The sequence below is a fragment of the Periophthalmus magnuspinnatus genome, chromosome 20 (assembly GCF_009829125.3).
Source record: "Periophthalmus magnuspinnatus isolate fPerMag1 chromosome 20, fPerMag1.2.pri, whole genome shotgun sequence".
Lineage (NCBI taxonomy): Eukaryota > Metazoa > Chordata > Actinopteri > Gobiiformes > Gobiidae > Periophthalmus > Periophthalmus magnuspinnatus.
In genome coordinates this window covers 3,928,134-3,953,675 of record NC_047145.1, presented here as the reverse complement: position 1 = coordinate 3,953,675, position 25,542 = coordinate 3,928,134, and the positions used below count along the sequence as shown (strand labels likewise).

The window sequence follows — 25,542 nt, the reverse complement described above, 5'->3', positions numbered from 1 at the left end:
AGCGCAGGAATGCAACGAGGAGGCGTCCATTTATCTTCATTGGACTCTGTCAGTGCATTTCATCTGCGCTATTTTATTATGATGCACTGCTGGTGTGTCTCAGATAGGTGTAATGCAATGCCCTTAACAACAGGCTATTTATCCCACCACTTTGAAAAATAAATATTGATTGGACTGACTGTAACTGCAGACGTTAACCCTTTGAAAATAGAAAAAAAAGATTAATAAAAAATAACTCCTCCTCCTCCATCTCCTCCTCCTATTACTACTACTACTACTACTGACACTACTAATACTGCTACTAATACTATAAATGCAACATTACATCATAATTAACATTGTTGTCCAGCTTATTGGAAATATTATCAACCAAACTTGTCATTGCGCTGCTATTTGTCGACTATACCTAAATGAATGTATTTAATGAATGGGGGCAGAGCAGATCCAAAGATAATTGAGGATGGGGACTACAGAGGGAATCCACACGCTGTCACGAATTACCTCCCACCGGCATCTCTCCCCCCGCCCATCTGTCATCACTCTACCCTCCCATTGGATACTGCAAAGCATTCGATGGGCTCTGATTGGCCGAGAGAGACGTCAGTCACACGTGCTCTGTCGGCTCTATGCTAATGAGGAGGATAGACACGGAACAGGGAGAAGGAGAGCATAGCGGGCATTCATAGGAAGCCCGTGTGTCCTTCACAAGTTACTCGCACAATTTTGTACATTTTGGAGCTTGCTGTCATTTATCTGTTCGCTTTGCTGGAAGAATTACATGCAAAATGGCACAACCGGACCACAGCAAGAAGATATTTTTCGAGAATCTCTCCGGAGCAGGGAAAGCCATCGCTGTACTGACCAGCGGTGGTGATGCGCAAGGTAAAGATACGGGGAGTTTTAAGCATTTGTTGCCCGTTATTAGCTGCAAAATCAATTTAAAATCACTTGTCATCACCTGTACATATGCTGATGATGACTTGAAAGTGTATCTGCTGATCTATACCATTGCGCAGTTGTTAAATCCAAAGCGATGCTAGCTGGTGCATTTTTGCTAACGCGCTAACTGACCTAACTGCATCCGCGCGCATTGATTTGATGCACGTCGACGTAACGTTTCTTAATTAAGACGTATTATTGTAAAGATCACGACTCAACTGAACCGGTGCCTTTTATGATAATATTTGATATATTTGGGGATAGATACGAGTGCATGGGATTGGCACTGTTGAAACTAGAATGTAAATGTCATTTTTTAAGTTTTTAACTGTCATGAATTAGATGAGTAGCTGAGAATAGAGTGTAGCCGCAGTGGAGGGATGCTCGTATCCTGTGTACGTGATGAGCGGCATACATCCTTTTTACGTGCGTCTTTTTTGCGTCGTGCGTCAGAGAGGAAACCCCAGTCACGTGCTCCCCGGTTCTTATCCTGATTGGTTAAAACGACCCAGACAATTATAGCAGTATCCAATTAGAGAGACAATTACGCTTTGACGAGCACTTTTGAACAGTGAAGTGCTAAAAGAATGGCATCCTTTATGTGGGTCTACAGCCTAGCCTTGTTTGATTACATAACTCCAACAGTGCATCAGCAATAGTCTAGTCCTTAACAACAATAGCGGGAAGAGAGCCAAAACTGTAATTTATTTTTTATGTTTATTCTATAAACAGTAATGGGAAGAATACTTTGAAAATGTATTTAGTTACACAATACTGTGTACCTACATTAAAATGTGGTCCCAACAGAGTGCTTTATTCTGAATATTTCAGGCAGGGTTAGTGTTAACATGCTGCTTAAATTGCATGATCAAGTACTAAAAAGTTCCTGATTCCTTGGTTTTATGAAAGTAACCGTGTTTTAAATACCACCAAATGAACAAGTAACTGTACTCCAATACAGGTACTCAAAAAATTGTATTCAGAATATGTATTCTCGGTACATGTATTCAGTTACTTCCCAACACTGCCTACAAACATGTTTCTATTCTTATTGTACATGTGATTATGCTGATGAGGGGTTTACTGATAACCTTGGCAAAGTCAACAAAGGCAAGTTGTAGATTGTAATGGCAACTTGTATATTACATTGTAATGTAATAACCGGTGTGTTCACATTCACGCTGGTTCTGTTTTGAAATGAGCCCTAGTTTAGTCCTTATGTGTTGGTTTGGTTATGTCCAAGTCCTCGTCAGGTCCTGGTCAAGTCCTGATCAGGTCCAGGTTCAGTTCTGGGTTTAGTTCCGGGTTTAGTTTCTGTTTAGTCCCACTTTTTATATAGTATGTGTCCAGTGTGAACTCAGCCTTAAACAATTACCAAGTTTCGGTACAATTTAGAGCATTATTCATTCGCTACAGTCAATCAGTCACTCATTTATATTAAGCCAAGTAGGTGAAGTGTCTTGGCAAAGGACATGCAACAAATACTTACAGTACCTGTTGCTGGAATTTACCCAACAGCCTTTCAGTTAGTGGGGTGAATGTGAATATGTCTGTCCTAATATGTTGTTTAGGGCCAGTCCAGACCTGCCAACAACATTATGTAGCTATTTTCTTTACTATATAGGAATGACCTATCCCAGCTGACTTGAATAGTTTGTTTTTTTTCTTGATGGAATGTACCGATTATATTTTACACCCATATTTAATGAAATGGTGTGTGCAACAAAACCTTTTTAAATTTTTATTCTTGTGTGAATGCTAAAACGTGTGCATGCTAACTTCAAGGCTCATCATTATGCACTCTTGTTAGTTATTCATTCCTACAGGGTAATTTCTGAATGACTAAACCAGCACCAGTTTTCTCTCCAAGCACGTAGCATAGCCCTCCTATGTACTTCTACCAGAGACTCAGGAGCACGCATGACAGGATCAGTGCCTATAAGGCCTTTGTGCACCCTGGGCCTTCCACTGTGGCTGAGACCTAGTCACGCAGAAGAACCAGCACACCACACAACATACCAGCACCAGGGTTTTATAAGTCAAATAAACCACGAGGATTGTAATAAACCAGTATCTTTTATTGATATTTGGACTTTTCAGCGTATCTGCTATCAGGCTTAAATCTCCAGCCAAGGCCAATATTTTGTTTTGGTCAATTTGCTGCTTAAAAATCCACCCAGACCTATATCTTAACACTTTAATACAAAGAGACAGCTGCACAAAACATGAATACACACGGCTCAAAAAGACCAGCAGAGTTTATCAGCCATCGGTTGCTCTGTATTGGTATGGGCCATGAAAAAACCCATATTGGTCCATCTCTAGTCACGATATAAAAATTTCAAACTCGATTTCAATACTAAGGAAAAGGCTTGATTCTCGATGCCAGTTTTGATATCATGATGATGAAAAAAACTGTTTTGGTGTTTTAAAAGTTCAAGGTTACTCTAAGGTCAAATGTTGTCACGTTTATGGGATTTCTTTCAGATAACTTAAGTATTTATTTTTTTGATACGGGTTTTAATAGACTTTAGTATAATATTTTCGATACGTTGACAACCCTAGTACATTCATGACATCCATTTTGTGTTTTGTCCTAATAAGGCTGTGTTCACTGGTTTGGTCCTAGTTTAGTCCTGATGTGGACTTTGCTTGGCTCAGTTCTAGTTTTGGTTTAGTCATGGTCTAGTCCAGGTTTAGTCCTAGTTTAGTCCCGATAATATATATGGTGTATGCTGCTAGTGAATGTAGTTTAAATCTCCTCCTGTCTCTCCCTTATATGGTATTGTAATAAACCAGTTTATTTTATTGTGCATTCATGACATGCATTTTGTGTTCTGTCCTAATAAGGCTGCCTGATGCAGACATGGGTTAGTCCAGTTCTAGTTCTAGTTTAGTCATGGTCTAGTCCAGGTTTAGACCTAGTTTAGTTCATATTATTTGCGTGGTGTGTGTGAGATAATGTGCTCTAAATCTCGTCCTGTCCTCACTGATGTGATTAAACCTGACTGTGCACTTGAGAGCTGTTATGTAAAAGGGCATTAGGTCACTGTCCTCGCAGTGGACAGCAAGATGCCTCCATGGCATACGTGCAGGCAGTCTGCTCGGACCCTACTGAAATGCACCATGTTTAGAGGGAAAATAAAGTTTGTTTTTAAAAAAAAATGTTTAAGGGGAGGATCTGTAGACAAGCAAATGGTGAAAGTAGTGAAGAAAAAAGATGTCCCAATATTAAAGGGGCACTACCTGTCTGCCTGCTTGTCTCTAGGGAGAAGTTAGTGCTTTGCCTGGAATGTTCCACAGTATGAGATTAGACTTAATTATCTCCAGATGCACCAGGCCAAAGTACTGGTCAGATCTGAGGAGAGAAAACACCACTTAAAAAGCTTGTTTTTTAAGGTTATTTTGCACAATAAAACCACTTTTACTTTTACTTTCCACACAAATAATTACATTTTACTCCTTTAAATCTTATTATAATAATTTAACAGAAAGTAATTTTTGTGGTTAGACACACAATAACAAAATTTGAAACACAATATATTGGTACAGAGAAATATTGCGATAAACGATTACATTGAAACTACTTTATGTCGATGACAATTACATTTTTTTATTAAACAGTATAATTTAAAGGCCTTAACTGCAGCAAACGAATGGCAGAATCAACCACTAATGAGCGATAGAAGTGATCTTTTCTACCCTTTACAGCTCAAATTTTATCATATTACTTAAAAATGGCAAACAAATCTAATTTTTTGTACACTATCTAATCTAATTTATTGTACACAGGATAAATATTTAGCCCCAAAATATATTGTCCAAGTCGATATAGTAATTGTTGTGACAGGCCTATCTGTGGTATAGTTGGTGCTCTACTATTACCATAAGTAAGCAAGTCAATCTTTTATAGAATATTCAGACATGATTGGCCATAAACTGATCAAATGATTTAGAGTTGGAAATAATCATTTGTCCTTTAAATATGGACCCCAAGCATTGGTGTATTACATTTACATTCTGACAGTGGATGTTGCCTTTGCTTTTAGACTTTTATTACAATAGCATTTTTAAAAAAAAATAGATATAGAGTAGTTCTGAATTATGTTTGGGGAGTGTACTAGTTTACTCCCATTTCCTGTTCTGAGAAAAACGTGTTACAGGGACCCCATGTGTTACTAGAGCTAAACTGTGAATCATTACTATAAAAAGGATATGAGACACAAGATTTCCTGTCTTTTAGTGTTCAGTCAGCTATCTGCATTATATTTGAGATGAATCAATATTATAATCATGAGAAGGTATAAACTGGATTGTAACTGTTTTATGTTAAACTATTGCTTTAATCTGAAATACAACTGTCTTAATTGGTGCATATGTTAATTAAAATATGTGCAACAATCAATGATACTTTTCAGAGATTTGAATGTTAAAAACTGAAGTAAAGTCTTGTACTGCTGCTGTTGTCAAAAGTATCAAATCTGATACTAATCAATAGTAAAACTAATATTGAAACTATACCTATTTGAGCAGGTATCAATACTAAAAAGTCTCATTCACAGGACAGAAATGAACCTTTCCCGAAGAGCTTCAGAATGATCTTGAGCTGTATCAGAACAAATACAAAACCATACAGACTAGTATACGTCTTTTATTATCATCGTGGTATGGGAATCGGTATCGAGTATCGGGTCTATTCCTCATGTTTACTTTAGTTGACTACTTACAATGCTACTGTGGTTGGTCAGTGCAAGTTTTCAATGCCAGCTTATCTTAAACATGCTGGTCTTGTCTCATTATTTGCCCCTCTATGATAATATAGTGTTCTTCTGTTGGTTCAGTTCTATTGCTTCTGCTGTAAAAGATAAGTGCACAAGAGTCTTTTTATTCTCCTCCCTAGAGTCTGCAGGCTGATAGGGACAAGTCAAGTTTCTCTTTAAGTTGTTTGTTTAACACTGTACTAAACAGATTTAACCTCTGAACCAAGTCTAGACCCGACTCCTCCAGGAAATGTCCCCAGCCTCTAATGGCCTTTTGTTGGACTCTGGCTAAACATTTTCAAAGTTATGGGTCAGCATGAAAAACAAATATTTACATTCTTATTAGTGCTAGGCTGGTCCACTGCACTGACCAGCAATCCTGATTATAACCAACAAACTAAACACATTGGACTGGAACAACATTGGAATAATCTTTAGGATTCTCTCAACTTATTTTGTTATATATGAAAAAGTTAACTTAAAAGAGTAATATTGTAGTTCTTATTTATTTTACTGAAATGGGTCAGATCTGTTGAAAGGTGACCCCTCCCACAATAAGACTGCATGTTATCAGGGTATTTTTGAGCATGAAAACACTTGTCATTTAATAACGGCAAAACAGGGTTGATGCCTGTGGAACATTATGGGCAATGCAATAACTTCTCCACGGAGACATGGATGGTGCACCTTTTTATCCTCGTCAAATCCTGGTTCAGGTCAAGTTTGGATCTTATAATCTTAACTTTAAAGGTCCTGTATTACACAAAATTGACTTGTGTGAGCTTTAAGCCATGTTATAATGCTGTTACATCCTCAAAAACAGACCTGGAGTTGTGTTTTGTTTCATTCACACATGTTTGAATAATCCTTTATTATCAGCCTGTTTATGTCTCCAAAGTTCAAAATGCTCTGTTTCACATGTTGATGTCATGAAGCGATAATTTCCAAGTTAACAGCTCCCTTTTTACATACCTTTTGTTCAGTAGAGATTGGCAACTCCCGGTCTGAAATCATCCAAATGATTCTAGTAAAGGTGTACAAAGTTTAAATATACAGGGTTTGTGTGTTAAAGATGTGTGAATGAAACAAAACACAACTCAAGGTACGTTTTTTATGAGGAAACAACATTATAACATAGATCAGAAAATAGCGCAATATTGGCCCTTTAATGAATTTTGTGTTAGTATACAATACACCTAGTTATTGAAATATGTACAATGTTTTTCGTATCTCGTTTTGTCTTATTGTTTAGCCCTAACTCTGTAGATGTTTTCTATGCAGATTTCTTGTTTTCTGCCTTCTCACTCATTCTCACAGCTCTCTGTATCCCTCGTCCTTCGGTTTGGTTGCTATGCTGGACTTATGCCAGGCCTTGTCCACTCACGCGGCTGTAAAAGGAAACCTGCTCCATTCTCCTGTTGTTGAGGCCTTTCTTCCGTAGCCAAGTTCCCGTCTATCCCTGGGCCTCTAATATAGCCGAACATCACCGTTTATTACTATACCACTGCTGTGTTCCCTTGAAATGCAAGTCACGGGATAGGACCTTTATTAGCTAGACTTCACAGAAATGTTTAGTGTTTTAGTGCTGAAAGGAGGAGGAGGAGCTGGGGACAGAGCTGCTGACCTAAAATGGTGAGCTTTAGTGGGATACAAACTTCAGGCGTACAATGTGAAGCACGCAGTTTACACATGGACTCATATTTAGATAAAGATGGGACATTCCTACAGCATTCCTGATATTGTTCCGGCATTTAAGGCATGTTACATACTGTAATTTAGCTTACAATATAATTCACTCTCTGTTCAAACGTAATCTTGTTTTCTCTTTGAGCTGCCTTTATTCAGTCAGATGCCCTTCCAGTTGCAACTAATCCACTGTATAATTGACAGTTGATTAGTATCTGATTTTCAGTACTTTTGACAAGCCTAATTTCCACACATGGATTTTCTTCTACAATAAGATTTACTATCTTTTTATATCACGAACATGCTTTTTCTTTGAGGCATATCGTTATTCAGTCGGATGCACTTCCAGTTGCAACCGGCCCCATATCTTAGGGTGTTGCCTATGGACACGACACTATGCACTCAGGCAAGATTTGAACCAGTGATCAGTGGTTGACGAGGCAATGCTGGGCCAACTGAACTTACATTTTAAATTGACAACATGTATTTTCCAGTGAACTAGCTTATTTGTTGTTGCATATTTTGTCTAGTCAATAGATACTTTGCCATTTTGCAGACGCAGACTGGAGCAGTGGCACCAAACCACTGAGCACTTAAACTCTCATTTATTGCACTTTGGATCGGAAATGATAATGGTGTTTTGGTGCTGTATATTGAACAAAGATGGTTTCAGTTATTGCTGGATTTCAGATGACATCACAACGTACTATAGGCCAATGGGGGGCAGCTAAAATGAATATTGTTAAACTGCATCTTTATTTCATAATATTGTGAGGTCGTTCTATCTGTCTGTATTGAGTGATAAGACGATACAGTCATTATCGTCTCAAGCCTAAGTCACATGACAGAAACAACATGCAAAGTGCTTCCATGTTTATCCAAATTCTATGTTTTATGTTTTTTAATAAAATGTTTATTACAAAAGTCTTTGCTTACATTATGATTAGAGCATTTTCCTCTAAAGTCTTAGCTCATGATTCTGTGACTACATGTTTTACCGGCCACCACTGGCAAATAAACCAAAATTTTCCGAATGGTAATAAGGGTGGAAATGTCCAACATCAGACAAATATGAGGAATTTTCCAACCCAGAATTCAGACCCATTTTATGGCAAGTTCTTTCAGTTTGCAAAGACCTGCTGTGGTGTAACAATAACTAAAAACCTTTTTGTCACAACATTTTAACCCTAAACCTTTTATTTCTTGTGTGTGTCAGGGATGAACGCTGCAGTGCGAGCGGTGGTCCGGATGGGTTTATATGTGGGAGCCAAAGTGTATTTTATTCATGAGGTAAGTCCATTATCCTCTAACTACAGCTTTGAGAATGTGTGTGTCAAAATTAAAGTGTCAGTCAGCCTTTTTTGGGGCTATTACACAATCTTTTTTTTCAGTCAAAAATATGTTAAAAACTCTGCACCTTGGTTTAGGTTAAATACATTTTTACTTTTGTTTGAGAACTTAGTTTTTCTTATTTTTGAGCTTATCTGAGCTTTTTCAGCTTTTTGGTGGCTACTTACTAATATTATAAAGTTTTGACTGCACTATTTCTGTACTACTGCACTGTGTATCCTCGTGTTTATGTATGGGATTGTGTTAAGCATTGTGCAACTATGTTTTTGAAAAGTGATTGAACATTATTATTAGCGATAGACCAATATACCGGTTAGCCAGTATATCAGGCCGATATTTGGACTTGTTAATGTATCAGCTCTCGGCCTTAAATCTCCAGCACAGGCAGATATTCTGATTTGGTCAATCTGCTGCCTAAAACATACACACAAAGATTTATATGAACACTTCAATACAAAGCATGCACTAAATGTTATACACAGCTCTCTTATAGAGTATAGTAGTAAATTTAAATGACATCATTTTGGGAAAATAATCAAAATTGGCCCAACGTATAGGCCCAAAAGTCAGTGGAGCAGTCAAATTATTATTTCTATTGTGCACTGACACTTTTTAAATACATTATCAACCAAATAAGGGTTCAAATGTGGTGACTGAAGGCTTCTATAGAGAGAATATTTACAAATACAGTATACATAAAGAAAACCATATTCTTTTTGGATTTAAGAATGCAAGTCTTTGTTATAAAAAGGTCTTTTTGTATGTGTTTTAGAGTCTGCAATCCACAACAATTACGGTTATCAAAACACCACTTACTTGTTATAGTCGACAAGTCATGATTATTCGATTAATTATTTCGGCCCTAACCACAACAGTATTTAAATGTCTTAAAAGTAAACAGTACTCTTTAAATCCTTGCTATTAACTTACTTCACCTTTGTGTACAAAGGTCCACCATTATTAAACCCTCAGATTATTACAGATTAAACATGTTTCCCTGCTGGGGTAGTTTGAGTCTTTGAGGCAGTTTGAGCTGTGCCTGATTTTCTCTCATGTTTTCATCTGCACATCTGTCTTTTCATCAGAGTGTGATTACATAACCTGCTGGAGCACACAGGGAGCAAGTCACTCCCCCTTTGGCAAACTGCATGGGTCTGTCACTTGCAGAAATAAAATAATGATGACATAAATAAGATATATGACAAGGAGTCTCTTGTTTGACCTTATATCCAAGCACAGTATAAACCTACTTTCTCTGAGCCCCTATAGGTCAAGCACTTTCTGCTACATTTGCCGAAGCATTATCATCTCCATGGAGAGTAGCAGATAGCATCACTGATTTCCTGCCTATTAAATCTAGTAATAATAGTTTTAACGTATCAGTTTGTACTTGATAAGAAAAGAAGATAAGACCTTGGGGCCAAGGTCTTATCTTCTTTTGATCTTTAACCCTATAGAAACTCAAAAATATGAAGGAACTTAAAATAGATCATAACTTTTTGTTTACAGTGATTCTTATTAGACCCATCTCTATCTGTCCATGTTGTTGCTAAGCAGTTGTTGTACGAATCTGAAGACGTGTGTATGTGTCCTCAGGGCTATCAGGGCATGGTGGACGGAGGGGACAACATAAAGGAGGCCACATGGGAGAGCGTCTCCAGCATGCTGCAAATCGTGAGTATTTACTTTATATGGGCTGTACTACTGTGGCTCTCAGATCACATATCAAACTGAACCAGACATTTATAAGCAAATCTAAAGCTTCAGTATCATATGGATAAAATTGTGCTGTCGATAGAGGCTTGTTTGAAAGAAGGCCTCGGGATAGTTTTGTTATTTGGAAATATTGACGCACAAATGTAGTGTAGTTTCATTGATTTTCAACCAGTGTGCTCAGGAAACTGTTGGCTTAGATCCAGGATACACAATTTTACAAAGATGTGAGTCTGGTCTCCGGTGAATCTCCCTGTTTTCAAATGGGTGTGACTGACAGACGGATTAGCCAGTCAGGGACACGCATGGTCTGTCCATAATGAAAAAAAAAAAATCTAGGCTTAAAAAACATCGGCAATTTCTGCAGAATTAATGGACGAAGCACAAACTCTTTTAATCTGAGGTGAGATAAATTTGATTTTATTTGTAAATCATAAGCGACCAATGAGCTCCTTTGTTTCACATGTGTCACTGAAAAAAAAACAAGTCTGATTGCACCATCACATTTGCCCCAGCTTGAGACGTGACAGAGGACATGGGACCAGGCTGATAACAGTCTGTATAAAAAAATACACAGAGAGATCAGTCTGGATTTGTCAGGCAAGAAGAACTGTAAATCCAAAGTCAGTAAAGTTGATTCACACTTGCATTTCATTGAATAATTTTGTATTTTGGAGTGTCCTGGCCAACTTCTGAAACAGCTGGGAAAGCAAAACTATCATCACTGTCAAATAGAAAGATATTTTGTGTGTGTGTGTGTGTGTGTAGTTTGGTCATCTTTTTAGTAACAGGTGATTTGTTACAGAAACTTTTTAATCAGAAAAGTGTGCCTCGGCACAAACACAGTTGAAAAACACTGCTCTATTTTAGAGCTGCAGCTGTCGATTATTTAAGTAATCTATTGATTATTTACTTGGATTAATCAAGTAATCTATTATCTATCTATTAGATCTGTTAGATAAACCTTTTAAATAGATGGACCTTTATTGTCCCCAAGGGGAAATTCTTAACTACATAATTCCACATGTCTTACTTGATATATTTGATGGCTTCTGTGTGTATTTAACATGTAGAAATGAATGAGAGGGAGTGTCCAAATGTTTGACTGGTGTTGTTTAAACATACACTATCAGTCAAAAGTTTCGACACACCCTCTCATTCGGTGTGTTTTTACCACTTTTCTACATTTTAGACACATTTAGCATTTAGTGTATATAAAATGTAGAAAGTAGTCAAAATTAAGAAAAAATGAATGAATGAGAGGATGGATCCAAACTAGTGTAAATGCATAAAATAGAAGATAAAATATACATACATTTCATCATGTTCATCATTTGTCATTGTGTGATGTCCTGGTTTAGAAATGACTGACCGTTCTTCCTGTGGTTTAGCTGTTGTTTTTAATATAATACAGTACAATACTCATTTTAGTTGCCCCCATCTGTATTAAATATTATTGACCTATAGATTGTTGTGATGTCATCTGAAACCCAGAAAATACTTTATCTTTATTGATGTATCTGCTTCCTATTTCTTATATTGTTTATTATGCAGTACCAGAAGTGACCATCCATTTCCTCAAACAGCTTGTGTGTCTCTCCAAAACTAAATTATGGGCAATTTCTCAGCTCATAATCACCCGTTCAAATGGGCCGGGGAGTGGTTCAGTTTTTAAACGTGTTAGAAATCCATTTTCTCTGGCCTCATCTGCATGACTGAGTCTCTGGCACTGCTCCAGTCTCAGAGAGTGTGGACAACTATCTAATCTAATGCTGGGAATAAATGGGCTTTCAGAAATAAAAATCCAATCTAGATGTGTAAACTACTAATCTGTTGTGTGATAACAGACAGTGAGGTTTACGAGTAGACCGCCTTCACCAGGAGGGGTCATGATAAGTGGATTATTAGTTGCTATTAGGGCTGATGACTTTTTTTCTGACAAACATTGCGATTATGGCAAGTTTTGTTTTAATAGTTGGATTATAACCGAAGTGTACACCTATTTAAGATCAGAGGGACCAAAACATTGTGCTAATAAAAGTGAATCAAGAGTGAGACGGTGTGCGGGAGTTTTCTTAACCTTTCAGACCAACTGTTTCTCCTCCTATGCACCTGTCATCCATTCAGGTGTGCAGAGTCTACACAGAAGCATACTATGTAAACAACAGCAGGAGCGTTAATATTTGAGATTTAACTCTGAAATATGGACTGATGAACTAAGGCCAGAATCTCATGTATTTCAAAATGTTTGTAGAGGTCTAAACTACAGGTACAACAAGACATTATATTTTATTCTTTGCAGAGGATGTTCTATGATCGAAATAATTGCAGTCTTTGCGATTTCATAATTGTGTCAGCTCAAATTGCGCTTTCGATTCTATGATGATATTTCGTACAGTCACGAGAACACATTTAAAGTGATATACTGCCACAGAGATATATTGTGATAAGCGATAATATTGAAACTACATTTTTTTTTTTTCATATTACAAAAAAAATAACAAAAATCTCCCCACTTTTGCAAAGAAACTACACACATGATAAATATTGAACCCCAAAATATATTGATTCAGCTAAGACGAGCTGATATAGTAATTATAGTGACAGGCCTAATTATAGGATTGAATTTTTCCAATATGAGTCACGATTATCTAGGCGGGTTAATCAATAGTTAACCTATAATTGAGTTGAATATTGAATGAATGAGAGTGAAGCCTAGAAAGATATAGATACTGGCCACTTCATTTAATAGATACTTCAGGTCATAATTTGGGACCTCATCAAATGTAAAGGGCCTGTTCCTGACCTGATTACTTTTTTATTCAGAAAATACACTCACTCCATTGTTGAAATTTAATTAAAACATTAGAGTGATGCTTATGCTTGTTTGATGTAATTACCGTGATGAGCCTAGGTTCATAATATCGACTTATGGTTCAATATATGAAGCTGGAACAATATATTTTGGGGCGCACTATTTATCGTATGTGCTTTTTCTTTGCAATAGTGGGGAGAAGTTTGACATTTTTATATAATAACGTAAGATTTGAGCTGTAGAGGCTAGAATAAATAACTTCTATGGCTAATTATCGATTCATTCTGACATTTATCTGTTGCAGCTTAGACTTTTTAATGATGTCTGTTTAAAAATTGGCATAAAGTAGTTTCAGTATAATTATTTATTGCAATACTTGTCTGTAGCAATATATCGTGTTTCAAAATTTGTTATCATGACAGGTCTATGTGAACCATGAGGAAATAACTGCCAAGGACAGACACTACTTGATAAGAATTATTTTAAAACAACTCTTGATTATTTCAGACAGTTGTTTGATTGTCATGGTTCAGCATCATGGTGAGAAAGGGTATGTGGGTGAAGCTACCAGTTAAGTCTGAAATATGTCTGTCCAGCCTCACAGGTAGAGCAGGAGTCAACTATAGCAGATTTTAGAATGCTTTCTTCACTCATGGTTCAAAATCACTGTACTGGCTCTTTAATCCACTCAAACCGTGTTACTCCTGCTTCTAACTAATGAATGACATACTGGGGAGACAGTGTGTATTTCTATATCCTGCAAATTAAGGCTGAAAGATTTGAGAAAAAAAAACAAAAAACACAAGTGTAGTGATTGCAATTCGATTTGCAATTTATGTTTTAATAACAGGATTCTGTTCAAAGTTCACCTTTGGAGACTGAAATATGAGCTGACAAACTGTCACAATAACACATTTTTAAAGTGTGATAACAACAACACACACACTGAGCTGCAATAAATGAACAGCAGAATGAAACACTTTAGTACTTAGTTTTCATCTATGAGTCATAAAAGTTATTAGTTAAACCTTTTACATCTTAAATCTTGTCTTATAGTGAAAAAATAACAAAAAATTCCAATACCATATTTCAATGGTATATTTCAAATTTCAAAACCATAAATACTGACCCCCAAAAATATTTTTCCAGTTTTCTTAACATTGTACGATAAGTCAATATAGTAATTATTGTGACAAGCCAAAACTAAACTACAGGGTTAGCATTTTATATGGAGAATAAGACAGGACATTTTGTTGTTTGTGGATGAAATTATGGTCCTTAAAATTGTGAGCCTTTGCGTTTTTCTAATTTTGTCCATTGCAGCTCTATTGCAAATATGATTCTCTGAAAGCCTTTCCATTTCTGTGTAATTCCCAGGGGGGCACTGTGATCGGTAGCGCTCGGTGCAAAGAGTTCCGCTCACACGAGGGACGCCTGAAGGCAGCACACAACCTGGTCCAGCGAGGCATCACAAACTTGTGCGTGATCGGCGGAGATGGAAGTTTGACCGGAGCTAACCTTTTCCGAGAGGAGTGGAGTGGACTGCTGACGGAGCTGGTGGAACAGGGTACGCCAGGACAAATAAACATCAATGTTTTTAAAATTCCTCCCAGCCAAAAGAATACAAATAAACTAGAATGTAGATATGGTGGGGATGCTGGTTTTCTATCAGCTGATATTTCAAAATCCATTTTGTGTCCTATCAGAAGCAAAAGATGAAATTTAAATATGTCAACTGTGCAAATGGTTGTAGGAGTGAAGGCGTTTCGCTGCTCATCCAAGCCGCTTCTTCATTTCTGTTCAGATTGCTGGGGGACACTGCCTTATATCTGTCTGAAGGGAGGGGCTAACCACACTGAAACTGTAAACAGCTATTGTCTCCAGTTTTAGCCTTAACAACCCTATTCAAGCTTTAATGGCCCCTATTGTTCTCTTTTGTTTCTGTTTTTTTTTGGGTCTGAGGACGGAATCATAGGTCTGTGAGATTATGTCTCAGGTCCCCATTCCTGTTCAAGGAAGGATTGTCTTTCCTAACAAAATAGCTTCTTTAACTCGCCTCTTAAACCATTTCTTTTCTCTGGCTAAGATCTGTACCTCACTATCTTCAAAGGAGTGGTTAGTGGCTTTAGATGGAGATGCACAGCAGACTGGGGTCCAGAGGAGCTCTCACTGGTTCATCTTCTTATGGAGTGGCTGTTTAGTTTCTCCAGTGTAATGTTCACTGCACTCTTCACTACACAGAATGGAGTAGACTACATTGCTCGGGGTTTTGTCCTTTGGGTGAACCAGTTTCTGTCTTAAAGTGTTTGTAGTATGAGAACCCTTGAAGTGCATTTGACAGATTCATATATTTTTCTATTTATTACTTGGTTTGGTGGGATAGTATCTGAGGTAAATAATCACCATAATTTTACATCAGTTAAGTGCCAGTTTGTTAAGAAAAGTAGCAAACAAAAAGTTGTAAAATACAGGAAGTAGCTCTGAGTTCTTCGTAAAATTTCATTCAGATCTATTGATATGAATTATATTTTTTTAAAATGAGTAGTCTAATTCTAAGTCATATGCATTCTATGTCTAGATTATGAAGTTCACAAGACGTAAGTTTGTACATTAGATTGCCTGCAATTTAGGTTACAGAAACTATAATGGATGCATTGTTGGGTTGCCTTCACACTTACACAAACTCATTACTAGATTAAACTGAGACTAATCCTTGAACTAAACCTGGACTAGAAAAAGACCAAACCTAAACTAAACCAGGACCAACGCAGAACTAGAACAGGACCAAACCAAGTCTCAGGACAAAATTGAGCTCAGGCCAGGACCAAATTAGGTTTAATGAGAGCGCTGGTATGAGGTGATGATGTTTGGGGGAAAGCTCAACTTCATTATTTTTCTGGTCTGGCTGTTGAACTTTGCACAGTATTACCAAAATCTATTCCATGCGTCTCTTGGAAATTGGACACTTGACACTGACAAAAGACAGTAGTTCACCTTTAGGTTTCTTTCAGGTGTGATTGAGGCAGAGTCGGTTCAGAAATACTCAGCTCTGCACATCGTGGGGATGGTCGGCTCCATTGATAACGACTTCTGTGGCACTGACATGACCATCGGTACCGACTCAGCTCTGCATAGGATCATAGAAGTGGTAGACGCCATTATGACAACAGCACAGAGGTGAGACCAGAGAAATTATAATGAATTACTGAATTAAACAGGAAGTAATGGTTTTATTTTGACTGTCAAGGCTTTCAGTGCTTTAATATAGTGCAGCTTGTGCTTATAGTTTGTATGTTGTGAAAAATATTGGACTTGAAATTCAGTTTTCCAATGATATTTCAGCTTTTATAACTTGAAGAGATGCATTTTGTAATGACCCTAATCTATTTTGGATCATATGTCTGAAATACTAGCTAATTAAATTTAATTATGCATGTGGCTCTTTCACCTGGAATGAGATTGCTTGTCGATGTGTAAATGCCAAATTAGCTGGCCAGCTATTAGCAACATGATGCTAACATGTGAATGAAACAAAACCTACTTCAGTGAAATTTCTAAGGTGGAAACCAAAAGACTGAAAACAATGGCAGCATTCAACAAGAAACACAATACTGATACTAAAGGCTTTTTATCTTGCAGTCACCAGAGGACTTTTGTGTTGGAGGTCATGGGCAGACACTGTGGGTAAGCATGATTTGAATGGATTTATTTGCATACTTGTACCCTGAATTCATTCTCACTAGACATGACAGAGGTCCATACTAATCAGGGCTGTAGTATGAGAATATTATATCCACAGCAGCAGAAAGTAAAGTGTAGGGAGTGAGCTAGCTAGAGATTTGGAAGTGAACCATGAGTGTAATCTGCCTTTTTTTAAATAGCATAAAAATACACAGTTTCCTACTTTCCTGTTTAAATATTTGCTTTTATATGAGCTCCTGTGCAGTGGGTAGTATTTTGTGTGTAGTTTGGGTCAGACCATAAATATTGAAAAGTTAGTGGTTATTCAGGTGTGTGTGTCTTTAGTCAACTACAGCTCTAATAATAATAATAATATATCTGGTTTCTTGTTGTGTTCGGTAGGTACTTGGCCTTGGTGAGTGCTCTGGCGTGTGGAGCAGATTGGGTGCTGATTCCAGAGATGCCTCCTGAAGACGGCTGGGAGGAAAAGATGTGTCAAAAACTGTCTGCGGTAACAACATTTATTTAAAACTGCATTATATTATTATTAATATTACATTTATTGTCTATATAACACTGTGATTTCTTCCTCAGATTTAGTAAAACAGTAAGGCCTAGATGATATATGAACATTTTGTACCAAGACCATTTAAAAACTTGTATTTTAATTTTATTTATTTTATATATATATATATTAATTTTTTATGTTTTCTTTATTTGTATTTATTTATTTAACTTTATTTTTTATTATCAACCTTTATTATTATTATTATTATTGTTATTATTATTATTATTATTATTATTATTATTATTATTATTATTATTATTATTATTATTATTATTATTATTATTATTTTATTTGTTTTTTATTCAGAAAATATATGACTAAAGTTTGATTAACCACAGGCATTTGGTTAAATTTGGTTAATATTTAGTTGCACAAGTCCGTTATTGCTATTCTTGATAAAAAATAATATACACATTTGAATATTTGATCATATTTCAGTTACTTTGTATTTTAAACTGTAGTTGTATCACATTACCCAACTGATTATTGACCTAACATAGTATCACAACCCTCTTTAAATGTATCATCTATATTTATATGTATGATTTAAAACCATCATATTGTCCTTACACTCAGACGCGTTCGAGGGGCACCAGGCTCAACATTATCATAGTAGCAGAGGGAGCCATTGACAGACATGGAAAACCCATTACCTCTAGTCTTGTGAAGGATGTGAGTACATTTGTATTAAAGAGAAGGGGAAACCAGGAGCAAGGAGGCCTCAGCGGAGGTAACTCAACGTGCAGCCCAAATGTCCTGTTATATTTAGGGCTATGTTCACTCTGCCAGATGCTAGCTTATGTTGTGAACATTTTATTACTAATCTTATGGTTTGGCACAAGTTCAGGTCACTTCTGCATCTTTGAAATTAAAACCTTTGCGTTCAAATATGTAGTTTTCTCATTAAAAAATTTATTTGGTTCGCGTTTTCCTTAGAATAAAGATGATGAATAGTAGACCTGTCACGATAACAAATTATGAAGTGTAATATATTGCTGAAGTAAATATAGGAGATAAACGATAATATTGAAACTAATTTATACCACGTACACAAAAGAGCAGATTTATCAGATCTATATCATGAGGTGAAGTTATTAATTCAATTTTCTACAGCTCAAATCTTATCATATAGCCAAAAAATAACCCCAAAAAGTACCACGATCAATATTGACCCCCAAAAATCTAACATATAGTCATTTTAGTAATTATCGTGACATTACTGTAATGAATAGTTCCTGAATAGCTACTGCTGTCAACGTCTGTCTAGACTAAAATACTAGTTGTCTTCCTGTTTATGGTACATGTCCCATTTCAAACAGGAAGTAGAAAGTACACCAGACGTTTATTCATTTCTTTACATATATGGCACTTTTTTGCATTGTAATTAATTATACTTTAATACAAAAATATTGCAGTGCAGTAGTGCTGTAGCTCAGTGAGTGAATTCTGGAGGTTCTGAGGCCTGTCCATATAATGAGGATGAGAAAACCTTGTATGTGTCCTGTATCTGCAGGTTACAGCACTGGCAACACAGGTTCAGTTGGGATTGTAAATACCTTTTTTTTTTTTTTACAATAAAAGCACAGTCTACATATCCATTAAACTACTATTTGATGTTGTAGACTACAATGTTTTACTGTAGTGTGAACATAGCCTTAAAATAACAGTACATTTATCATAATGAATGGTTTGTGTGGGTCTAATCCAGCTTTGAAAAGTACACACTGCTCCTGCCAAGTTCCCAGTAGCAGAATTAATTGCACAGTGAAAACATTTTTGGGTAAGACTTTATTAACATCTCAATCTCCGGTCTCCAGGCACCGTGCTCTTGAAAGCCCACGTCAACGCCCTCATCTAAGTTTTCTGTCATGTTTCTGTTTCCCCCCTTCGACTTTTATAGAACCGAGCAGGCCTGAAAAGACTCAATATCATTATAATAGCAGAGGGTGCGATTGATCAAAACAACCGACCCATAACTACTGACTATGTGAAGGATGTAAGTACAGAGCCATTGTGTATGCTCCCATTTTATTTTCAAAAACCAGCTTGGACCTCCTGTTTACCACCTCTACTGCTGCCCCCTACTGGTGTGGCTGTTGATTCTTGTTGCTGTGTTTCTTGGAATGCACTGTCAAACCACCCTGAGTAGTTTGTAAGTAAAACAAATCACATTGCTTCCACCACTTCTGCTATACTAAACTTCACAATATTTATTTTAAGAATCAGGGATCACGATTTGCTACTAAAAAAAAAAAAAATGATGTATCGGCAGAAGTTGCATTTCTTTGTAGTGTAGTAATGCTTCAGTGTTGGGGCTAACATGACTGAAAAGTTAGAGAGGCTTGCTAGTGCTTTGCTGTTTCCCCTTTATCTCTGCTTTGTGTTTTGTGGTCTTTCCTAACTGTTCAACAATTTTTAAAATGTATTTATTTTTTACATTGGTCATTTGTTTTTAGACCCTTTAAAATGCTGTGTCAGCTGATTGTTCAAAATTCAGGAATAGAGGCAACGGAGGCAGAAAATGGAGTAGACTATAATGCATATTCAAGAGTTAACTGATATCAGGTCTAAATGTTAATGATTTTAAGTCTTTAACAACATGATAAGAAACAATGTTGAATTTCCAGGGTAGAAATCAGTTAGTTTGCTTATCTATTACAATGCATGGGGGGAAAAAATAAAAATTTTCAAGTCTTAAAATTACATTTAAAAGAATAAAATAAAATAAAAACATCATGTTGGTCAAGTATGTAATATATCTGTAAATTATTAGTATTATTATTAGTATGTAATATATTTGTAAATAAAATGAAAAACTATTGTGGGGGTCAACATTTCTGCCAAGTATTTCACTTTCATCAAACAATTCTGTCTACCTGTTTTTTGTTATCTTAAAAAAAAAACAAAAAAAAAAAAAACACAAAAAAACCCCCCAGAACTAGTTCATTTTAAACAGTTTGCAGTGGTCCAAAGTCATTCCTCACCTACCTGCAGTTCGGGCCTCTCAATTACTCTCCATGATGAGTTTATAAGGTCTTTTCACAACTCAATTTTGTTGTGACAATAATGCTAACAACAACTTGCATGCTAACAGTGCACTTCCTGATTACTGGACAACTAGATGCAGACAGCACACAGTGGACATATTTTGACCTCAAGAGCTGCTTATAAAACATATCTGTTCTGGAGCAAGACACATTTTGCACAAATAAATGGAAAAACAATCAAGTGCAGGCCCTTTACATAAATACAACAAATATATAAATACAATTGTAAATGTGTTTAAACCAGGCACTGAAATCACCCATTTATCTGAGTGGTTATCATTTGTCAAACATACTTTTCTCCATTGAAATCACAACTTGTTCCATTTCACTTTTGCCTCCAGTTGCCTCCATTACAGAGTTTAGAATGTATTTACCATCTTTTAAAGGGTCTGTTGTGTGACTGTGTGTGCATGGATGTTGGTCGCATTTGAACATACAGGACAAAAGTAACATTGATATAGATTTAATGCGTGTACCTTTGTTTCTCACTAGCTTGTTGTTAAGAACTTGGGTTTTGACACAAGAGTTACAATCTTAGGACATGTGCAAAGAGGAGGGACGCCGTCTGCTTTCGACCGAATCCTGGTACGTAGATATTTATTTAAAAAAAAAAAAAAGGATTATATTTGTTTCATGTTGTATCTTAAAAGTAATATAAATTTAAGATTGCATATTAGTAGTTGACTAAGTGGTAATTCGTATGCTAGTTAGTGTTTTTCAGGCATGTATAAAGCACTAATAACCAGATATAGAGTCAGGTACTTGCATTGGGCTCTCCCTGTATAAATAAAGATAAATGAAATGAAATAATAGTTTATGTACTACAACATGACTTTCAAATATTGCTAATAAACTGCAACTGTAAGACTAATAATGGGAAAGAGTTATCTAAAGCTGCATTATGTAACTTTTCCGGTGGAGGGTTCGGCATCTGCCTGTCCTGTCCCCACAGAGATAATGTCTTGCTTATGCAACGTTTCCTGCCACCTGCTTGTCTCCATGGTGATCTCATTGACACAAACGTTCCACAGTATGGCATTAAACTTACTGATCCAAAAAAACAAACAGGTGACACCCCCCGGCAACATACATGTCAGATCTGTTTAGAGGTGCCCCGTTTATTGCCATGATAGTGTGGAACATTTGAGCCAATGAGATCTCCAAGGATACAAGCAGATGGTAGGAAAATGGACAAATACTAAAATATTGCCATACTCTTTGATAAGTACTTCATAGTAACAAAAATGTAAAAAAAACAACTGCTGACTATACCTCTACTGGTCTGCCACTGATTCCGTGGATCAATACAGTTTGCAGAAATCTGGCATACACTACGAAAAAACCTAACTTCAATAACCTTCCCATGAAATAACTTGTCCTTTCTCAAACACCAGGCCGTCCATGTGTGCACGAAACACAGCGATTAGACAGATCCACTGTATCTGATGGTTATGTAACAGAATTTGTGGATTTATCTGAAAGGCAACACAAAATCTCTCATGTTGGATGTAGTTACTTTAGTATTACAAGCACGTAATTTAGATGTACACTGTGATGTAAAATATGGTGTTGCCTGAGGTCAAACATACAGAATAAAGCTGTTGCCTGAAGCCATGTTTATGTTCAACACTGAGTAAATCTCTTCACTCGTTTAAGGAAGTGCAGTTGGACATTTAAATTTAAATCACTTCACTGCAGTGTACATTATTTACAATTATTAAAGTGAACATTATTAAAGTGTTAAAGGTGCTGTACCTGATTTTCATAAAAATGTGAAAAACAGAAGTATCAGTAGTTCATTTTAGACTGTTTCCCATGGTCCAGAGTTATTCCTCACTTACCTTTTGCATTTGGAACATCCTAATTATTCACAGTGATGAGTTTATAAGCACAGTTTTGCCATCACTATAACAAACCAGTTGTTATAGTGATGGCAAAACTCTGCTTTGCTAAATGCTAACTCACACTTCCTGTTTATTCGAAAATAAGTTGTTGTTTTTTTTTTAATTTAGATGCAGACAGCACATATCAGACTTATTTTAACCTCAAGAGCTGCTTATATAGTATATCTACTGGCGCAAGACAAATTTGCTTAGCTCAAATATGTGGGAAAAAAATCGGGTACTACATTTTTGTGGTGACTGTGACATTCTATTGTTTGAAAAGGAGTTATTTAGTATCATTGTGGTATCAAAACTGATATTGAGTAATGAGTTTCAGTGAAGTATTACTATCGTGACAACACTATATTTTCTCCCTAAAATATTGCATTATTAGTAAACAGTAATCCTATTCATACTCATGTGTTTGCAGTATTGATGGCATGTCTTTGTTGCAGGCCAGTCGAATGGGCGTGGAGGCGGTTCTTGCCCTGCTGGAAACCACAGCCAACACTCCGGCCTGCGTGGTGTCTCTGTCAGGGAACCAGTCTGTGCGGCTGCCCCTCATGGAGTGTGTGCAGATGGTACGGCTCGAACGGGACAACACTAAACAATAAAAAGTAAAGGCGTAACTATAATGGCAACAGTGAGGTATCAAAAGTCTTGCTGTTATTACTATAATCTAACAAAAGGAAGCTCCAGTGTCTAAAATAGCAAGGTGTTTTTGTTTGCATAACACAATTTAGAGAAAGACTTATGCTTTATTTCTGGCTTTTATTTGGGTATACATTTAGTAACAAACTATAACATATTAAGATCATTATTTACATCTTGTTCATTCTAAACCGCAATATTAACCTTGGCTTAGTCCTAATAGAAATGGCTCTTTGAATTGACTGATAGACCCCATCTCTTCATAGAGGCATTTTACAAGTTTGTATTGTTGAAAAATGGCTGCATGGCATATGAACCCTACATGTATGACCCAGATTCTCAACCTTTTGATTAATAACAAGCACAGAGCAGTGGGTGGAGCTAGGGGTAGGTGAAAACAGACATATTGCGAGCATTCAAGCCTCAAATGCAAACATGCAAAAAGCTATGAGTAAACTTTTTTTTTTTTTTTTCTACAAATATAAATGATACCTAATTCAGAGAAAAAAAAGCCTTCTCTAATATAGATCCCTTACTGTGATATTTGGTTATTTTTAGCATCCCTAATATTTACAAATCAAAGAACGATGCAATATTTAAACAGCGGTAGATTCACAGTATCAGAAGCTAAAGTGACTGTTGACCCACATCACAGATCACTGAGTGTGGAGTGGCTGTAATGTCCACAAGAGCTCTATTTACACAGAGGAGAGTTAATGATTATTTAAATGTTGGCACCAGTGGCTCAGGTGCACAGTGAGGTAATGTTAACTCATCAAAACAAGGCAATAACAACAGTTCTGACTTTTATTGTATTTTTTTTTTTTTTTTTTACAAAGCCTGTCTACAAAAGGTTATTATATAAGTGAATGCATAACTTCAAGTTCAATTAATTAAAGCCACATAATGAAACTTTTTGCCAAATTATAGACTACAACTAAAAATCATGTTCGTTGTTTCACTATAGATGGTTTTATTGAATTAAAAAGTAGAAAAGAAAAACATGCATCCTTCCTCTGAGCAGACTTGATTCTCCACAAACCTGACTATTTGACTTGAAGAAGGGCTTTCTCCTGCTTGTTTCCATGGAAATGTTGGCTCCTTTTGGCTCTAACCTTTCACAGGATGGCATGAAACTTATCTGTCTCCATGGAGTTTAACTTTCTATTTCCCTGGACTCATGCAGTTGCTTTTCCACCTCCAGAAAGTTACAGACCATCACTTTAAACAAGCGTTTTCATTACATATTACATTGCTACTGCTGCTGCCATAGTTATTTTTCCTATTGCACCTAATCAGCAGTTTGTGGTAGTAATGGTAGCAGTGTGGTAGCAAACAACAAGCCTGTATGTAGTATTACTAATGCTATTTTAAAATGATTTTTGTCAGACTCAAGAGGTGCAGAAGGCGATGGATGAGAAACGATTTGAGGACGCAGTGAAGCTTCGAGGCAGGTGAGATGAACAAATGATTCTAGTTCCTCTTTTGTATTCAGCATCTTAAAATCTTTGGTTTAACATGAGGCATGAACTTAAAACTCTCGGAGAAGTGACAACACACTACCAGGCTGTGTTAGTATTTCACACAGAGCTTCTAACTCTAACCTTACACTCCATTTATCAGTGGGTTCTGTCAGTCTAACAATATACACACTTATTTTGAAAGAGCCTCATATTACTGGGAAGTGAGATCTGGATCAAATAATGCTTTGCTTGCAACAGTGAAAACATATCACATGGCTTTATTGAACTCCGGGCATCTTCCTGTTGTTGATATGCAATGCTTTTTTATTCACATCAACTGTAATACTTTATACTCAGATATTGCTGGGTTTCAAATGACATCACAACTTTGTATAGGTCAATATTTAATACAGATGGGGGGCAGTTAAAATGAATGTTGTTTAAAGGCAGATTTTGTTGATCTGATTTTGCTGATGTTAAGCCAATGAAGATCTTAAGATGCTAAATACTAGCCTTAGCCTTCTTTCAATTAAACAAATTATTTATTTATTTCAATTTCTGACAATATAGAGATAGATGTATTTACCAGTGATGACCCAGCAGTTTATCGAGTTGTTCCACTGTGTTTTTGTTTACATTTTGCTGTTGTTTTGGGTAATATATCTCTATGACAGTTTTGCACTACTGCCACAACCATGGCAGATTTCCATGGTTACAGACATTTTTGACATTTCATCCCGCTCTACTGGTACTTTGCAGCTGATGTCATCAACATATCCAGGGAGGGTGATGCTAACTAAAGGCACTACTCTGTCAGAAGCTCATTTAGACTATAATCTGAACTTTATTGTAACACAATCTGACAAGAAAGAGCTGATTTAGTTGGAACTACAACAGGTGAGCTGATTTGTGCTGTTAAACAAGTCTCTCACACATAAAATCACAGCCACAAGCTAGCAGCTAGCATTAGCCAACAGTTTTTCAGT

At 36.5% G+C, this 25,542-nt stretch overlaps 1 protein-coding gene across 5 annotated transcripts in view; it reads left to right on the top strand.

The window, feature by feature from the left end:
• The first annotated feature begins 626 nt into the window (after positions 1–626).
• Positions 627–25,542, top strand: part of pfkpa (phosphofructokinase, platelet a) — a 48,938-nt gene continuing 24,022 nt past the window's right edge. For 2 of the 5 annotated variants that reach the window (XM_033985658.2, XM_055230191.1), the window contains exons 1-11: positions 642–882; positions 8,602–8,675; positions 10,332–10,409; positions 14,641–14,830; positions 16,275–16,440; positions 16,903–16,947; positions 17,347–17,455; positions 19,413–19,508; positions 21,052–21,144; positions 22,898–23,023; positions 24,483–24,547. In XM_033985658.2, coding sequence (XP_033841549.1) covers positions 786–882; positions 8,602–8,675; positions 10,332–10,409; positions 14,641–14,830; positions 16,275–16,440; positions 16,903–16,947; positions 17,347–17,455; positions 19,413–19,508; positions 21,052–21,144; positions 22,898–23,023; positions 24,483–24,547 — 1,139 coding nt within the window. In that variant the 5' untranslated portion in view covers positions 642–785. Of the gene's footprint in view, positions 883–8,601; positions 8,676–10,331; positions 10,410–14,640; positions 14,831–16,274; positions 16,441–16,902; positions 16,948–17,346; positions 17,456–18,088; positions 18,185–19,412; positions 19,509–21,051; positions 21,145–22,897; positions 23,024–24,482; positions 24,548–25,542 lie in introns of all 5 variants that reach the window. The other 3 variants (XM_033985656.2, XM_033985655.2, XM_033985657.2) reach the window with 3 other exon arrangements.